Here is a 20,178-nt window from a genome sequence, read left to right on the forward strand (position 1 = left end):
GGCCCCTGGATGGGTATTTTACCTTCTGATGCAAAGTAAAGGAGACAACTCTGAGGGTATAAAGCCAAGGTCTGGCCACAATGACTGTGTAGGGTGAATAAGCGTCCACCATGATGAAGTCTACTTCCACTATTTCTGAGCCGGTCTGCATGGGTAGTCTAATTTGGCCTTTCGGGATGACGACTTTTCCATCAAAACTCACTAGGGGCAAGCCGTAGGGTGTTAAATTCTCGGATTTTAAGTTTAACCCCTTATATAGGTTTGGGTACATTATCTCGGCACCACTGCCTTGGTCCACCATCACCCTCTTCACGTCATATCCCCCAATCCTGAGGGTCACTGCCAAGGCATCATCGTGGGGTTGGATGGTTCTGATTTTGTCTTCATCCGAGAAGCCTAAGACTGGCTAAATTTCCAGTCTTGCCCTCTTTGGCTCTTGATTAGCGTCCTCAGTGGAAAGTCGTGCCATAGACATCATTCATGAAGGGTAAGAGTCGGTCCTTCTTGGAGCAGAAAAGATGACGTTTATTATTCCCAAGGGAGGTCTCGAAGATTCGTTTCTCTGGGATTTTGAATTTGCCTGGTTCCCTTGACCACTTGAGTGGTGCAAAAGTTGCTTTAATTTTCCTTTGCGGACAAGCTGATCTAGGTGATCCCACAGACTTTTACAGTCTTCTGCGATGTGTCCGTGGTCTTGGTGGTATTGGCAATAGAGGTTGTGGTTACGTCTTTCAGGGTTTTCTGTCATTTTATTCGGCCATTTAAAGAATGGCTCATTCTTGATCTTCTCTAGAACTTGATGCACTGGCTCTCGAAACACAACATTGACCGCCTGAGGATTGGCAGATCTTAGCTGTCTAACAAAGTCCCTCCTTGGTTGGTTGTTATTGTATCGGTCCGACTTGAAATCCCTCCTCTCTTGAGGGATAACCTTCTCCTTTCCTTTCTCCTGCTGTTGGTCTTCCTCAACCCTTTTGTATTTATCAATCTGGTCTATGAGCTGGCGTACACTGGTGACAGGTTTACCAGTCAGAGATTTCCTCAAACCATGCTTGGTTGGGAGGCTAAGCTTAAATGTACAGATGGCCACATCATCAACGTCACCATCTATTTTGTTAAACATCTCTCAATATCTATCTGAATATGCTTTCAGGGTCTTCCCTCTTGCATGCATAAGGATAGTAGGGAGGCCAAAGGTCGAGGAGGTCTGCTACAAGTGACGAAGCAGGAACAGAACGCCTGAGTGAGCTCCTTAAAGGAACTTATGGAATCTGCCCTCAGGCCGTCAAACCATCTCATGGCAATAAGTCCCAGACTAGATGGGAAGACCTTGCACATCAAGGTCTTGTCCTTGGAATGGACAGCCATTTTCTAGTTGAAGTGGCTCACATGCTCCACGGGGTCTGTTTTACCGTTGTACATGGTGAAGGTAGGCTGAGTGAATCGTCAAGGAAGTCTAGCCCCCTTGATTTTGCACGTGAAGTGTGACTTGGAGATTTGGTCTAAGGCCCTGCTCATAGCATCGCTTCCCACGCCCTTGTGAGACGGGCTTTTGACCCTTCATTCGTGATGGCGCTCATCTTTGTAGAAGAAAGACCCACTGAGCGGGGTTCAGGATCTTTGCCTGTAACTGACATCCCTTTCGTCATCAAAAGAAATGTCAGAGTTAGAGGGAGTCCGCCTTCATCGTGCATGGCGCAGTTCCCTCTTTAGTCGATTGATTTCTAGCTGCATAGCCTTGTTACTCTTTGCGTGGAAGACATGGCTTCCTTCTTGAGGTTGACTCCTGTCAGTATACATGTTGTTCACGCTCTCTTCGTGATCACCTCTCCGTTCAAGGTTGACAAGAGGATCGTCTTGATTGGATCCTAGAGATTCTGCTTCGTGTGGACCTGACCCTACCATAGCTGACCATTGTATTCACTATTACACAAGTTCTTCCCACAGACAACGCCAATTGTATGGGCACGGTTTGCAACCTAAGCCCAATATGTGTTGGATTGTGGGTTAATGAGCCCAACACAATAAATTTGCAGAGAGTGAGTCCAAGAACTAGGCCCTAGTGAATCTAACAATGGCTAGGAAGTGTTTGAAAGACAATTATGCAAGAACAAAGTATGTAAGATTGGGTGAACGTATTTCCAAGGAGGCAAATGTTTGTATAGATCAATGAAACTGATTACAAGTGTAATTTTCGTTGCTACAATGCTCTTTCTCTATTTTTTCTGACCCCCCTACTTTTAAGGATTTTTCACGTTATATACCTCCTTCCTGGTGTTCCTAGCCCTCCACTTGTCAATCATCCAACCCACTACTTGAGTACCCATCTCATCAGACATCCTTTCTAGTTCTCTGTGAGTTGCGTGATCAACGTGACACTATTCAGGAGTCTTCTCTATATAAATGTGGCCAGAAAAGTAGTTGTAGTGCATTTAATGCAATGGTGACAGCTTTTCTTCAGATATTCCTAAATTCCCATCGTTCTTTGTAGGCGTATGATGTCCATCTTTATTGCTGGAGCTTCTCAAAAGATCACCTTGATCATAGGGATGCTGATCTGGGTCGCGTTCATCACATCTGAGGAGGCGCTACTCCTCGGATCACCTTCCATTTGTTCTTGACCTATGAAACTTTCAAATTGGAGTCCCCCAGGATTATTTGTCCCTTCTCGAACCATCCTATGTTCTCAGATCGAGCCCAAGGCCTAATATATGATTTTGGGCCTTTATCCCTACAATAGTGATATATGGTAATTACATCAAATGGATGCAAATTTCTGGTTTTTTATGAATGAATATATAATTTATGTGATTATTTAACGTACCAAAGTGTATTTTTTGTTTTTTTCTTAAATAATGTAGGATCTTCCGATCCATGATCTGATCTTACGATCCCACCTACCTCCCACAATCCTATGGAGAATCTCAATTTTGACAACATTGCTTGTACTAGTTTGAGAGGGTATTAGGAGTTTTACTTTTACTTGTTGAATTCTCCATTAAGAAGGAGAGTTCGCTACTCGTGACTAGTCTATGAGAGCATCTTCTTAATAGATACTACTTTTGATAAATGAAAAGTAATTGTATAATATGGAAAGGGTAAGGTTTGGGTCCAGTGCAACTCTTGATGGGATAAAAGACAAGGTTGACAGCAAGGTTATTCCCCAGCCAGGAAACCCTAGCAAATCTATCAAAGCCTTAGAGAAGCCTCTAGTCAAGCTCCCCACAACTAAGCAGCCCAGCCTTAGATCTAAGGATAAAACAGCCTTAGAAATAGTCAACCAAAAGCTTGAATAACTAGTGAAGAAGGAACTAGTCACCCCTTCACCAGTTAGCACTTCAACCAGTGTTGATCCCCGTCTTGAAACCAACAGATTAGTTGCTTTAGACGTCCACACAACCTCTAGCAGTTCTAGCAGAACCTCCTCAGACAACGAAAAGGAGATAGAACCCCTAGAAAACCAGTTCAAAGTCAGCAAAGGAAAAGCCAAGTACGAAGTAGGAGACTTTTGTACACAGTATGGCTTACCTTCCATCCTTCCAAAAAGAAAGTCCAAATACAGAGGCAAGGAAACCTCTGAACATTTTCATAGGAAGAAAACCAAATCCAAGTATTATAGAAAGCAAAAATACAGCAAAGATGATTTCTATAAGAAAGGTAAATCCAAATCCACAGGAAAGTTCATACCCAAAGCATCAGGAAAATGCTTCAACTGTGGAAAGAAAGGTCATTTCAGAAAAGAGTGTAAAGCTAAGGCCAAAACCCTTATCAATACCCTCGTTAGTGACTAAGCAGGAAAAGATGAAATTTTTAAGCTCCTAGAACTCAACCACTCAGATAGTGAGACTTCTAGCAGTGAGGTTCGTCAGATCTACCAGTCATCCTCTGATTCCTCTAGAGTTTCTTCTAGCACCTCTAGTAGCTCAGATGAACCCATAGCTTGCATGGATAGTTGTTGCAGGAACAAAACTATCAATGTTCTCTCTAAGCAAGAAGAGCTCCTTTTAGATCTCTTAGAACAGATCGAAGACCTAGTCACCAAAGCTCAAAAGCTTACAAAGTTTAAGAGAACCTTAGTTAAGGAAACCAATACACTTGAAACTAAGCTTCGAGAACCCAAAGTTGATTTGGAACAAATCTACAAAAGATTTACCAAATCCAAGAAGGAAGCTACAGTCAACGACCTTCAAAAGGAAATCAAGGAAACCAAGTCCGAGGTTAGAACCCTGAAGCAAGAACTAACCATCCTTAGGGTTGATCACAATTTCCTTGATCAAAGATTAAAGAATCTGGAAAATACTTCTCATTAAGGCAATAAGGAAGGAACCTCATATCAGAACCCTTCTGATGATGATGAAGAAGAAACAGTTAACCCAACTGCAGATATGGTTCCAGATCAAGACCCTGTCCCATCCAATGACAAGTTCTTGGTAACCATCAGTAGGATTAACTTCCAAAAATGGCACTCCAAAGTCAGGATTGTCATAAGCAAAGATTTTGAATTCGAGACCATCGCCTTGATGGATTCAGGTGCTGATCTCAACTGCATTCAGGGAGGAATCATTCCCACCAAGTACTTCAGAAAGACCAGAGAAAGGTTAACTTCTGCAAGTGGTGATAAAATGCAGATTGAATTCAAAATACCTAAAGCCCATGTGTGCCAGGACAATGCATGCTTCAAAACCACATTTGTCCTTGTCAAAAACATGACAGATAGAGTGATATTAGGAAATCCCTTTATGTGTCTGTTGTACCCTTTCACCACTGATAGTGAAGGAATCACTACCCATCCTTTTGGCCAACCGGTTAAGTTTAAGTTTCTTAGAAGCCTTGAACCCAGAGATATTAGTACTCTTCAGGAAGCTGCTATATCTAAGACCATTAACCTTATCAAAGCCAAAACTCACCATCTTAGTCACCTTCAAGATGATCTAAAATACAAGAGGGTTGAAAAAGAACTAGCTTGCAAAGATACCCAAGATGAGATCAGGAAGTTTGAAGAAAAACTAAGAATGGAAGTCTGTTCTGACCTTCCAACAGCCTTCTGGGATAGGAAGCGACATGAAGTTGCTCTCCCTTATGTCAAAGATTTCCAAGAAAAGGACATCCCAACCAAAGCTCGACCTATCCAAATGAACCAAGAACTCATGGATACCTATAGAGCCGAAATTGAGGATCTCCTCATAAAAGGAATCATCAGACGATCTAAGTCCCCATGGTCTTGTTCAGCCTTTTATGTCCAAAAAAATGCTGAGATTGAGAGAGGTGTTCCTAGGTTAGTCATCAACTACAAGCCCCTTAACAAAGTCCTAGAATGGATAAGGTACCCAATCCCTAACAAAAGAGACTTAGTTAACAGGCTTAGCAAAGCTGTGATATTCAGCAAATTTGACATGAAGAGTGGTTTTTGGCAGATACAAATCACAGAGTTTGATAGGTATAAGACAGCTTTCACCACACCCTTTGGCCATTATGAATGGAATGTAATGCCCTTTGGTCTCAAAAATGCACCTTCTGAATTCCAGAACATCATGAATGAGATATTCAATCCATTCTCCAGCCATATCATTGTGTACATTGATGATGTACTCATCTTCTCGGAATCCCTGGACCAACATAGAAAGCACCTAAGAGCATTTCTCCACACAATCAAGCTCAACGGTCTTGTTGTTTCAGCTCCAAAAATCAAACTGTTCCAAACTAAAGTTAGGTTCTTAGGTTTTGATATCCACCATGGCGTCATCAAACCCATTGATAGAGCCATTCAGTTTGCAGACAAGTTTCCTGATGAAATCCTAGAAAAAACCCAGCTTCAAAGATTTCTAGGATCTCTCAATTACATAGCAGATTTCTATCAAAATCTCAGGCAATAGTGCAAACCTCTTTTTGATAGACTTCGTGCTAATCCTCCTCCTTGGACCCCAAATCATACTGCCATTGTCCAAGCAACCAAGAGATACGTCAAGTCTCTCCCTTGTCTAGGAATCCCATCAGAAAATTCCTTCAAGATTGTTCAGACTGACGCCTCTAACATTGGTTACGGTGGCATTCTCCTTCAGTATGCTAGTCCCACTTCCCCTGAACAGATTGTCTGTTTCCATTCAGGAATTTGGACTCCCACACAGCTTAATTATAGTACTATTAAAAAAGAAATTCTATCTATAGTACTATGCATTTCAAAATTTCAAAGTGATCTTTTGAATCAAAAGTTTTTAATAAGAATTGATTGCAAATCTGCAAAACATGTTTTAGAAAAAGACGTCCAAAACATTGCATCAAAACAGATTTTTGCACGATGGCAAGCCATCTTATCAGTTTTTGATTTTGACATTGAATTCATAGAAGGAACTCAAAACAGTATCCCTGACTTCCTAACTCGTGAATTTTTGCAGTGTCCAAACCAAGATGTCAGGGAAAAAGCCCGTACAACCCCAACCCCCAAAACTTCCTAGACAGCAAACTACCTCAAGCACCAGTCAGGCAAAGAACCCTCCTGGTCATCAGTTAGTTCTAATCTCTGCCTCTTCTATAGCCAACAGATATGTTGTCTCTACCATCCCAAAACCTAACTACCAAAGACCGTCCCAAGGCCATCCCAGTTATAGCTCGGCCTTAGCCTCCCCCCCCCCTAAGCAAATTACCCCATACACTGTTGAAGACCCTTTTGGCTGCATTGTACCCCAAAAGCCTTCCTACCAAACCAGGCAATCCAACTCTTGTTATGTCAAAAAACCATTTGTCCAGCATATCTCTTATATTGAACCACATTTGGTCCATATAACAGATCCCTTAGCTCTGGCCATGAAAATTTTACCCAACGGTTGGCACTTCCTTCCAAAAAGCCCAGGGAAGAACATCAGATTCTACAAGAGCATCCTTTTTCAAGAAAAGTCTGCTCAAATAGAAAACATCATGAACAAAAGAGACCCTTCACAGGTTCTCTACCACAAATTCATCATCAGAGGTTTTGTCAGCTGTTCTGAGTGGGGACAACATCCCTCCCTCCTCAAAACTCTCACAGACACCAAAGATCTCACAGAACTCTAGTACAGTTACTATGACTACATGGATGCCTTTGAGAAAATCCTCTTCTACCAAAATTAGGACTTCGATCATTCCTGATTTATAATGTTTGATAAAAGTTTCAAGGGCCCGATACCTTCATGGTTCCTAAAGTGGTGGGAGATGTTTGGTGCAATTCCCCAAATTTTTCCAGAACCTTTACAGGATGCCCTCAGGTATTTCAGCTCCCAATTCAAAGTCTCAGCACATGGTTCCCAGTTTCCGGCAATTTTGCACATGACAGTCATGTACAGAATCCACTGGATAAGTATGTAGAATTATGCACTCAACTCCAACTATTTGACAAGGAATTCTCAGTGAAATTGTGGGATAGCTTCAGATTCAATGAAGTCATCCGAAAATTATATAAAGACTTCCCTCTCCCAGTTCAGAAAGCCATCCCCTATTATACAAGGTCTCAGTCAAGTCTAGACTCCGTCCGAATCTCCGGAAAATCTAGCAAAGAATTAAAAGACCTTGCCCAGCAGATCCAGAGCCATGCAGAAAAGTTAGAATCACAAGAGAAGGACTCTCCTACCTCTTCTGCAGCTTCAGTCAACAAGTATCCATTTGATCCATTCCAGGATTCTCAAGATCCTTATGATGGTTACAACCTGGATGAAGATTAGATTCTCCAAATAGCACTAGCCACTATTTGGATCAAGTCCTCAAAACCCGGCTACTATGCAAGATTTTGCACAAGAACAGTACCCGGACAAATTACTATTCACAAAACAGTAAAAGTTGAACAGTGATCCTAAAAAGCAAGGAGACAAAGCACTGTTCATGTACAGTGACCGTTACTGTTCACTCTACAGTACCCAGACAGAAATCACGGATTTACTGTTTGCTTTCGGCTGAAATGATTTTTCACCCGAGTTAAAGCATTTTACCCTCCGGATTTCCAGCAGTCTTCAGCAGGATCCGATGCTCCCTTCCTCTATATAAGGTAGCCTCATCTCCAATCTAAAGCAGGTCCATTTTTGAGAGAAAGTACCTCCCTTCAGTGCAAGGTCCAACTACACCTCAGCTTAGGTCTAGTTCAGTATCTCTCCCTCTCATTACAAGTTGTAATCAGATGGCTTTCCCATTTTGTATCACAGTTTACAGTTGTAACCTGTACCTTTTATATTTCCGCACCCAGATGGCCAGAACCCATCTTAGTCTGTAACTTTCCCCCCTTTTGGTATCAGAGCCAAGTTTGGCCGATCGTTGTGTTGTAAGTTACAGTTTATTTTGAATTAATCAAGTTGGCCGGTTACACCGCCATAGTTATCCATTATTTTGTTCATTATCATTATTTTGAACTATATATATGTTATCTAGGCACTGGAACCATTGAGATAATTACACGTGTCCACTTTTGGACACCTGTTACCATCTCAACAAGTCCATTGCACTGGACCTAAGCCTCACTCATATGGAAAGGATGTACAATATAATGCTTGTAAGTTGTAAATATGGATTTGGATCTCTTAATTTCAAAGTGAAAAATGTAGGATAAACCTAAGCCCCTTAGGGTAGAAAGTGAAGGACACTACATCAATGTGATTTAAGGATTTGGGATAGACTCTATGAGTAACAACAACAAAAAAAAGTATCAACTGATGTTAATACCCTCAGTTTGTTTTGAACTAAAATATTTTTGTAGAATATTTTCCTATTTTCATGTTTTTTTTTTTTTTTTTTTTGCATATAAAATGTGGTCAAATTTATAAAATATTTCCTGTTAATTCTAAAATATTTTGTAAAAAATTGTTAAAAGTTTTGTCTTTAAAATTTTAGTAAAACATTTTATAAAAACACACAGTAGCTAAGTTGTTGGTACGATCGCCGAAACCACCGCTTCAACTGCTAGTACTAGCTATCAAGTTGCAAGAGATGGCAATTTCAGTGACCCAATCATCGGAGTCATTGGTCCTATAGCCAGAATGGTGGTTCGGACATCGAACCTTTGGCATTGTAGCTAAGCGGCGGATTTTGGTTGTTTGTGTTTAAAATTTTTTACATATCATACCAAGCACCTGGAAATATTTTATTGGAAATGTTTTACATATAAAATTTTTTACAAATAAAATATTTTACTTCGAAACAAATGGAGTGAATACAATGAGCAAATAAGCAATTTCCCTTTTTTTTTTTCTTCCTAAACAGAAAATGATAAGATGATTTAAATAGGAGAGTCACCATGCTAACAAATGTGTTGATCTAAGAGCATTAGTATAGGCTTCTAAAACTAGCATTTAGCCAAATACTTAGCTAAGCTCTCTTAATCCTATATCTGTGTCTTTGTGCAAACGTATTTCTTTCTTTTACTTTATTTTTCCTTGGATGTCGGTGGTTAATCCAAATCATAGAATCATAATGATTCTATTATTCTATTATTTGGAAACTGACCTCTGAAAGAACTAATTAAGAAATTTTAGTTGCAAATGGGAAGGCTTTTGTTAGGGCTATTTGGCTTTGTTTTTGCATCTCTTAGATTCAATGAACATTAGTGACGGCTTCATAATCAGCCAAAAAAGTTGTGACTAAATTCAGCCACCCAATTTCTTATTAGATGAAACATGCAATGCAAGTTGCGAAGGAAGGGGTCTTCTCTGGATGAAGAAATTTTCTATGATTGAAAACTGGATGCACAAAATTGACGGTGGTGGCAATTGAACTTGAAAATAGCAAAATTAATAAAATAAATGAAGAAGATGGACAACGTTTTGTACCTGGGGAATTATATCAATGCCGTGATAATATTGCAAACCAAGTTCAAAGAAGAATTTTTTGGTTGGAAAATGGTCAGCTTTGCAATAGTTTGATCTGTTATTAAAATATATATTACTTTTGGGATTTTGGTAACAACAAAATTTTCTTCTAAAGTTGGACAAATTTGCTATTAAAAAATATATATATATATATATCTTCCGGTCTAGAATAGTAAGATGCTTTTCAACACAGTACCTAGGTTCTTGAATTGGAAATTTTAACGCGTATTAAAGTACACAAATTTTAATAGTAGGAGGCCTTGAAGACACTATCATCACACTGTGCATTATAAGAATTTGATTAACCTAGCTTACATTTAGAGTTTGTTTGAATACTGCCTATTGCTGAAAACTGAAAACTTATTCTTGAAAACATTATAGTAAAATAATTTTTAAATGTGTAAATAGTGCTGTGAGACCCAGTTTTAAAGTTGATTTTGCCAAATTCCGTACTTACAAGTTCTGTGAACCATGCATAGGACCCAGGGAAAAAACGTAGATGCGCAAAACCTGTAACTTGCCGCTATCCAAACTCACACTTAATGGCTTAGGGCATTCACATTAGTATACCTATTTCACAGTGATACGCTACTTGTGGCCATGGACTTTCCTCGCCAAAGTCAAAATTTTATTTTTTTAAATAATTTTGCTACTTCAACTCTGTGTGTGTGTGTGTGTGTGTGTGTGTGTGTGTGTACTGGTGAGAAGTGGAGAAAATTTACTGCTGCTCTGGTGAGTCAGATCGTTGCTAGATTTGGTGAATCGATCTAGTTCTCTGGTGAGTTGGACCTTCATTGTATCTAGAGCTCTGTCAAGATTTGACTTCAATCCATTTGTTTCACAATGTTCTTTGATATTTCTCATTTAATTTTTTTTTTATATTATAGTTTTTGGCATGGTGTTTATGATGAAGGTGGTGTGATGCCCTGGTGGTTTGATCTTGGGTTTTTTTATTTTGTTTTGGTAGTGGTGGTGCTGTGCCATGATGGATCGATCTAGTTGTCTAATTTGGAGTGGTTGTGTTGTCTTTGGTGGTGATGGTGGCGGTGGTTGTCTTTGCAATGGTGGTAGTTGTGCTCGGGTTTAACCTTGGGTTGATGGTGGTGTTGTCTTTGGTGGTGGCATACAGTGGTGGCTATATCGCTAAGAGGAGAGAGAAAAAATAATTATTTAAATGAAGTAAAAAATAGAGTATTGAGTTTAATGTGTGTGCATTAAAAACATAGATAGCTAAACTATAAAAAAGAAAAAAGAAAAAAAGAAAATAGAGTTTTTTGGATTAGTTTAGCTAAAAATCTAAGGAGACTGATGTAAAAGCTCTTAGGCGTATTCTTTTTTGTTCGTTGATTTATGATTCTTGTTGCTATTTTTTTTTTTTACCCTTCAAGAAATGTTTACTTCTATGGCTTGAAATAGTTGTGTAAAGATTTTTATTTTTATTTTTATTGTAGTTCTTTGTTATATGATAATTAACTTTAGCGAACAAAATTTCTTTTCAAACTAGTTTGAAAATAAACTCTTCAAACTTTTTATATATCTTTATATTGAATGGAAATTTTAAAAATATAACCGTTGGATTGAATGTTCTTATTATATCATTCACGCTTGCAAAATTTCAAGAAGATCAAAGATCAATTGCTATTTTATAAAAAAAAATATTAAAATTTTAAGTTTTTGTAATCTAAAATTGTATATAAAATATAAATTTATTAATCGAATAGTAAATAAAATTCAATTTGAATAAAATTTGATATATATTATTTTAAATTTAATATAAAAAAAAGTTATATGAGAAGCTTGAAGGGTTTCACCGACAAAAAAAAAAAAAAAAAAAAAAATCTCAATGTGTAAATGGGACCTCACACGTTATGATTTATGAACCAAAGAAAAAGCACCTACAACTAATAATGAAGCCACAAAAAGATCCGAAATCTATTGCCCAATCTATGTCTTTTCAAGTAGTTCAAGGAGCCACATCTCACAGCAGAACTGCAAACTTTGTATCTTAATCACAACATTTTTAAAAGTACAATAGTGTTGAATGTTGATGGGGCTGAAGGTTACATTGAATGCCCACCAACTTTATCATGCATTCAATGATTACTTTGCTTAATCATTCTTCTTTATTTATTTATTTATTTCTTCATTTATTTCTTTTTTTTCACCCATATTCTAAATGTAAATTATTATCTCATATTTTTGGTGGGTTAATCACCCTATAAGTATAAGTGCTTGTAGGATATAAGGGGCAAGAGTTAGGGTTTAAGTCTCCAAGAAAAAACTTTACACACATATACACTTAGATTAGATTATAGTAGAATCTATCTTGTATTTAAAAAAAAAAAAATGCAAATTATTTTTAGCCGATTTTGCAACAATTATCTATTTTTAATTACCAAAAATATTTTAATATATATTGTAAGGTCTCAATTCAATTTAAACTGAGTGTTGGGGTTCAGCCCAACAAGCCCAAACAATAAATTTATAGAGAGTGGGCTGAAAGGCTTAGGCGCTGGCCGTTGATCACCATGGCTAAACTTATCTCAAAAAATGGCTAAGTGTTTTCTTACAAACGGGAGAATGCTCCTCGGCCTGTGGCCGAGGAGGCCTTCTTCTTTCTCCCCCCCCTTCTCCTCAGAAATAGCTTGCACTCCTCGGCATGGGCCTTGGGCTTGCTATATGATGGGCCGAGGTTATCAGGCCCATGGGCCCCACAATAGCCCCTCAAAACTCTGCTGCACGTTCTCTCGAACGGGGAGGAGGGTTTTGATACATGCGGACTCACTGGACGAATGGCCTTACTTCAGTTTATACTGATGCTGGCGGCTTCATGACTGCCCGATGCGCGTTTTTAGCATTTCGAGACTGACTGAGTGCCCTCATTAAAGTATGGCGGCACCACGTTTCCCACTTTTAATGGCATGATCTCCCGCCTTTATGAGCAAGCGGTTTCTTTTGGAGAAATTAAGGGAGAGTATAAATACCTGTTTGACTTGCTTGGTTCCATCATTTTCACGATTATCATCGTTGATGCACATAGTTTGAACTTGACTCGACTGGCACGCTGTTCTGAAGAGTATCGTCATACCTCTGTAAGTTTTCTTTGTCTAGCGACCCCAAATTTCCCTGATTTCACTTTTCCTTTTCTTTTTTAGAGCTTGTAGTTGTCTTTTTGGGGAATGGGTAAGTTTAAGAAGTTGGTCGAGTCCGACGAGATGATGAACCAATTCATGGCTAAGTATGGGATACCCAATAATGTAAATTTGAAGTACTGTGAAGAAGGAGAGTGGTACCTTAGAAGGAGAGAGGGTGAGGTCGTAATTCCAATAGTTGCTTTTGTAGAAGGAGGGATGAGAATCCCTATGAGGCCGGTGACCCTCAATTACCTTAGGCATTTCCGCCTGGCTCCCACTCAGTGTGCTGTGTATGTGTTTAGGATACTAGGGTGTGTAGATACCCTGAATGAGAAAATGGGGCTGAGACTGACTCACCATGATGTGAACTGGTGTTATAACCTTCATCACCTGAGGAGTAAGACATATTATATGAAGACAAGGGACGATAGGGTTCGTCTTATCCAGTGTCTTCCTGATTCTAATAAAGGGTTGAACCAAGACTTCCTCATAGTGTCGGGAGAGTGGCACGACGGCTTTCACTGCCCAACTGTAGAGGGGGAGCCAGGTAGGGCCTCCGATGTACATGATAATCTAGGTTTTATAAAAAAAAAAAAAAAAAAAAAAAAAAAAAAAAAAAAAACTCAATGTGTAAATGGGACCCACACGTTATGATTTATGAACCAAAGAAAAAGCACCTACAACTAATAATGAAGCCACAAAAAGATCCGAAATCTATTGCCCAATCTATGTCTTTTCAAGTAGTTCAAGGAGCCACATCTCACAGCAGAACTGCAAACTTTGTATCTTAATCACGACAGTTTTGAAAGTACAATAGTGTTGAATGTTGATTGGGCTGAAGGTTACATTGAATGCACACCAACTTTATCATGCATTCAATGATTACTTTGCTTAATCATTCTTCTCTATTTATTTATTTATTTCTTCATTTATTTCTTTTTTTTACCTATATTCTAAATGTAAATTACTATCTCATATTTATGGTGGGTTAATTATTCTATAAATATAAGTGCTTGTAGGGTATAAGGGACAAGAGTTAGGATTTAAGTCTCCAAGAAAGAACTTCACACACATATACACTTAGATTAGATTATAGTAGAATCTATCTTGTATTTAAAAAAAAAAAATGTAAATTATTTTTAGCCGATTTTGCAACAATTATCTATTTTTAACTACCAAAAATATTTTAATATATATATATATATATATTTTACACCCATTGAACTCATAACACAAAACACATACAAGTAATTATAGTACTACATAAAATGCTACAATTTTTTATTAAATTATCCTACATATCAAACTATGATTAACTGTTTATCACTTTTACATAAGGGTGGTAATTCCTATTTGTGTGTTGGATTTGTGTCATATCGACTTATAAGTATTCGACTATAGATCAATACTAACCCAATATGTTTATTAAACGGGTCAAGATTCCTCAACCCTAACACGATCCATTTATTAAATAGGTCGTACCGGCCTATTTATTAAATTTTATCAAAATGAAAAAAAAAATTATTATTAACCAAATTTATATGAATTATGAAAAGCCAAACAAATAAATATTTTTAATATAAAATTTAGAACTAATGAGTAGCTGTATCACAGTTAATCATTTAAAACTAAAATACGTCTGTGGGTTTTAGTTAGCTCAACTGGTAAAGTCTCTGATAGTTGTATAAAAGATCTGGGGTTCAATTTTCGCTTACATCAAAAACTGATTGGTGTGTTGGTCTAATGATAAAGAGCTATCATCAGAAGCGAACGTTATAGGTTGAAACTCTTTCAAAAAAAACTAAAACGTGTCTCCATATTAAAAACAATCAATCATAATATGTCAAAAAAAAAAAAAAAACCGCAACAACTAATAAGTTTATATATATAAAGAATTTGAAGGCTACATTGGTAAAATATCATTTAATTAAACGGGTTAAACGGGTTAGACGGGTCAAATGGGTTCCATGTGATAGACACTAACTCAACCCGTTTATTAAACGGGTCAATCATATCAACCCGAATATGACATTAACCAATTAAACCTTAACTCATAACTTGCTAATTTCGTGTCGTATCATGTCGAGCTCGTGGGTTATATTTAATTTTACCACCTCTACTTTTACATGTATTCACAACTTTTTCTCAGGTTATGATCTTAAAATTTTTGAAAACAAAATCCACACCACCACAATGTTGCAACCACCAATAATACTAAACAAATCCCCTAGATTATCACCGTCACCACTAAATTAATATAGAGAGAGGGAGAGAGAGAGAGAATAGCTTCATCTTATGTTAATAGTAGGAGTGGGATTTTATATATTCGGTCGGACTACTGGCAACTAGCTTTCACACTGCATGGATTCTCTTAAAAAAAAAAAACAGAAGCTTTCACATTGCACTCAAGCTGCAAGCATCATCCCCTCTTACTATATGGCAGCACGTGCTTGCTGCTGGTTCCCTGTGCCATTTACTTTCTTACATCTATATCTTGATTCTTGGGGGTGGCGCCTCAAATAAGCACCTGCAGGCTTACCACTACTCCTTGTCTGCACTTCCTCTCTAAATAAATCGACTCTACATTAAAAACTGTATAAATTTCTTAATTTTTCTTTATAATATATTATTGAAGCAACGTATTATGATTGGTAAATAAAAAATGTTATATTAAAAATAATTTTATGTGAAAATAATATTATATTAATCATAATTTACCATATAAAAAATTGAAAATTTCGTTAAGAGCATTCACATTAAAGGTGATAAATCATTATAAAAAAAAAAAAAAAAAACTATATTAGCATCCCAAACACCTTAGAGCATTTGCACTAGGCATTCTAAATGCCAATCCCAAGCCCATTTTAGATTTTACCATTTTCACCCAAAAAAAAGTGGCTTCATCCGGACTTCTAAAATGCTATAATTGCAAAAACAAATTGCAATTGAGGTACAGTGCAATTCTACATGTAAAATTGCATTGTAGCTCAATTGTAAAAATAAAAATACTATTTTATTCCTTGTCCCACGTCTCCCACTTTTTGTTTGGTGTCTCTCTCCGTCTCTCAGTCTCTGATTCTCTCTCCTTTTAGTCCTCACTCACTCCCTCTCTTCAGACTCAAAAGTCCATAGCCACCACACCATGGCCTAATCCATTGTCACTAGCCATGGCAAGCCACCACCCACTCATTATTTCTCTTCTCTCTCTCGTTGCAGATCAGTGTGGTGGCATGGAGATCTGCGTTTGGGGTTTGGCGCAGAGATCGGTGCTTGGGTGTGGTGTGGAGATCGATGTTGGGTTGTGGGTTTGCCGTGGGTTGCATGGAAGTGTGTTTGATTGATATTGGCATTGGAAGTGAGTGTGGAGATCAGCGTTGGGCATTGGAAGGGAGATCGGCGTTAAGCGTTACCGTGAATAGAGAGATCAGCGTTGGATGGGAGAGATCAGCGTTAAAGTGGGTTTTGTTTGGGTTTGCCATGGGTTGCGTGGAAGTGGGTTTGATTGATATTGGCGTTGGAAGTGAGTGTGAAGATCGGCGTTGGGCGTTGGAAGGGAGATCGGCATTGGGCGTTGCCATGATTTGTATTGGATTTCTATTGGTGGTTTTTTTTTTTTTTTTTTTTATAGCCTTTTTGGATGGTGGAGGTGGTTTGGTTTCAGTAGAAGAGAGGTACAAATTAGAGAGAGGAGAGGGATTGTAGAGAATAGATATGATTTCGGTATATATTATTTTAATGTGTAGAATAGGAAAATAAAAGTTGGATGTTGGGTGTATTGTAAAATGCTATGGTATAAATGATAAAGTAGTTTTTTGATATGGTAAAATAGAATTTTGTGTAAATTTGGGATATGAATGCTCTTATATCCGAGGTGCTAAAGCTAAATATTTTGATGACTTGCTATGGTGAGTTGCTACTAATTCTCTCTCTCTCTCTCTCTCTCTCTCTCTCTCTCTCTCTCTCTCTCTCTCTCTCTCTCTCTCTCTCTCTCTCTCTCTCTCTCTCTCTCTCTCGGGTTTTGGAATGGGTTTTGATTGAGAGTTGTTAATGTGGTGGGTTCTGAACTTCTGATATGGTGATTTTGGTATCCTTGGCAGTGGGTTTCAATAGTGATGGTGGTAGTTGCGTTGGGTTGTGGAGGTGGTGGTGAGATTGGCGGTGGTTGGCAAGTTCGTTGCTGTGGTGGTGACTATTGGGGCTGGTTGTGTGTTGTGGCTAGTTTTATTGGGTTTTTTATATTATTTAAATGTGTTAAATACTAAAATAAAAGATGAGATGTAGATTATATTATTAAGAATGTTAAAATAAATAGAGTAGGTTTTGAGTTACTAAATTCTAATTTTTTTTAGCACTTCAAACGTAAATGCTCTTAATCTATACCATTATTATTCATTTGAAGGGATTAATGAAGAAGAACAAGGTCAGAACTAAGTAGTTTATTAACTTCTTTCTTTCTTTCCTTTCCTCTCTCTCTCTCTCTCTCTCTCTCTCTCTCTCTCTAATTTTTGATGAATCTAAGTAGTGTAAGATTGGAGTCAAATGAAATGTGAACGTCATCAATTAGATCATCTACCCCAACTACATTATAGATATCCAGCTAATCAAACAGAAAGGAGATGGGACCCCAAACCCCTCAAAAATTAAAACGAAAACAACTTGTACAAAGTACAAACCTTTTGGCTTTTACACCCAATCTAGGAACCCTTGTAATCGGAACAAGGACATGGAATATTCCTTTCCCTCAACATTTAACCAGTTTTTGATGCCAAGAATATAATCCACAGCAAATCCAGACCCTACATTTGTCATATTGAATGGTTCACATAATCACATAATTAGGTTTTAATTATTATTTTTTCTCTGGGTACTATATTGGTGACCTACGTCCTAGTCCTTCAAAGATTCATTTATTGAGACCTCCAAAAGAATGAAAAAAAAAAAAAATGTGAAACCATCATTTTGTTAGGATCTCCTAAATGAAGTTGGTAGTCTTGTCTTTATATTTGGTGGTTCCTTGTGCATTGAAAATAATATCTATATCATTTCCTACAAAATTGCTACTATTTGCTGATAGTCAATTTGGTAATGCTGTAGTTAACCAAGAAAAGAAAAATGGTAATGCTGTAGGCTGTAGCTTTACAAAGTTGTTAAGTAATTGCTCTTTACTTGTTTGCTAAAAAATTATTTCCTAATCGTTTGAGATATTCAGTTGAAAAATGCTCTAGTTTGGTAATGTTGTTGTAAAAATGCTGTTAACCTTTGAAATGACTAAGACATATGTCATGCAATAATTTAAAAAAAAAAATTATAATAGTAATTGCTGATGCAACAATTTGCATAGCAAATCCTAACCCCAAACACCTACAAAAAGTAAGAAAGGATTACAAAAGCCGCTAAGGCTGTCTCTGATTACTAAATTAGCAAAAAAAAAATTGATCAAATTTTATATCAAAGAGATCTAGAGTTCTTTGATAATTATTTTGATGTACCTTTTGTCTGATGTAAAACTCTCTTTTACAGGGCTCGAGTAAGGCCCTAATTAAGTGTCTCATTGCAAGTCTTTTGAGAAATTATTAAGTCTATTGGGAGGACCGCTAAAATAATGTTCCTTGATGCTCCCAAACAATGAAATATTGCCTTTTATGCAAGTGTGAAATTACATGGTGAATTTTTTTTTTTTATGCTAATTAAAAAATTGATTCATACACTTACATAAGTGACATTGTTTTATTAGGCGGGAGGACCATTTCAGCTAGGGCTGTCCATAGGTCGGGCGGGTTGGGTTTTTGCCCAACCCGCAACCAACCCATAACAGTTCGGGTGGGTAGTTTTTCAACCTGCAACTGACCCGTAACAATAACGGATTTGTCAGTTCGGGTCGCCGATCGGTGGTGGTCGGTTTCGAGTGACACCAATCTCACCAGAATCCTTTGAAATGCAGTGAGATCTCACTAGATCTGGCGAGATCTTGCCAGATCCGTCCAAGATCCGGTGAGATCTCGTCAGATCTGACAAGATTTCTGCCAAATCGTGATGAAAAATCATTGGTTTGGCCAAATTCAGTGTTTATTGTGCCAGAAATCAACGGATTTAAGTGAAAAAGGGGCCGGAATCTAGAAAAAAGGGGCCGAAATCTGGAAAAAAAAGGCCAAAATCTAGAAAAAATGGCCGGATATTGAATGGACTTCGGTTCAGGTCAGGTTTCACAGGTTTTGAACTGAAAAACCGATAATCGACCCGCTGGGTGTTGGGTTAGCAAAGTCAAAAATCGTGTCCAATCGCCGGAGTCATCGAATCGGGTGGCGTTGGGTCAGACAGGTTGGGCGGGTTGCCGGTTTGCCTGGACACCCCTAATTTTAGCAATCCTCCTTGTGAACCTAATAGTTTCTAGTCTCTCTAATCTATTTACTAATAGAGCAATTCTCTTATAATGTGGAATTTAACTTTAGGTAGAAACCGTCGTTATTTCTTTGTAAGTCTAAGGTGATTAATTCTATCCATATCACTTTAGATTGGGGAATGGGGGATAATTGATATGAATAGAATTACTTACTGTAGACTAATATGGAAATAATGGATCTAATAGTATCCAGCCTAGAGTCAAATTCAAGCTGATAGCTGATACGGGTTATGTTCAATTAGTTGATAAATTAGTGGAAGACTAATAATGGAGCACTTAAATAAGAGCCTCACTCAAGTCCAATAACAAAGGGTTTTATAGCATACAAAAGAAGCATCAACTATAAATGTTTATGGGGTGTGGGGGGTAAGAGTCGAGGTTCAAATCTCCAGGAGGAAGCTTTACATACATATACACTTAGATTAGACTAGAGTAAAAATTCTATCTTGTAAAAAAAAAAATTTTAAAAAAAAATTATCTCAAAACTCACTCTATATCTCCCATTCAAAATGAAAAATGTTAGGGACTATAAAAACTTACAAATTTTTTGCTACAACTTGTCATGTGGAGAGTTATGGCAAAAGTTATGTAAGCTTTTGTCATCCAAGCATTTTTCATTCAAAATATAGTCAAATCCTTTGTTGAATTAGGTATTTAAGACTCCCTATTGGGGCTCAACCTAGTGGTTTCTTCAATGCTTTCTTTATTTCTTTTTTGCTGGCAATAGGTGTTCGTGGTTCGAATTGATTATGCAAAATTTTGTCTTATCAAGAATTTTGATAAAATAATAGTTTTTTTTTTTTTTTTTGGTGGAGAGAGAGAG

The 20,178-nt window shown here is 37.6% G+C and overlaps 2 protein-coding genes across 2 annotated transcripts; one reads left to right on the top strand and one right to left on the bottom strand.

Annotated features, from left to right (window-relative positions):
* Positions 1–478: 478 nt before the first annotated feature.
* On the bottom strand, positions 479–1,123 carry LOC136069446 (uncharacterized). Its single transcript, XM_065777981.1, has one exon. It carries the CDS (start codon positions 1,121–1,123, stop codon positions 479–481), a length of 645 nt encoding a protein of 214 aa, XP_065634053.1.
* A 951-nt stretch (positions 1,124–2,074) lies between these two features.
* LOC136069447 (uncharacterized) lies at positions 2,075–5,873 on the top strand. Its single transcript, XM_065777982.1, has 4 exons — positions 2,075–2,115; positions 3,374–3,657; positions 3,838–4,217; positions 4,320–5,873. The coding sequence occupies exons 1-4, from the start codon at positions 2,075–2,077 to the stop codon at positions 5,871–5,873; spliced, it is 2,259 nt and encodes a 752-aa protein (XP_065634054.1).
* Positions 5,874–20,178: the final 14,305 nt, after the last annotated feature.

The sequence above is a fragment of the Quercus suber genome, unplaced genomic scaffold, assembly GCF_002906115.3.
Source record: "Quercus suber isolate HL8 unplaced genomic scaffold, Cork oak 2.0 scaffold_170, whole genome shotgun sequence".
In the NCBI taxonomy this organism is placed as follows: Eukaryota; Viridiplantae; Streptophyta; class Magnoliopsida; order Fagales; family Fagaceae; genus Quercus; species Quercus suber.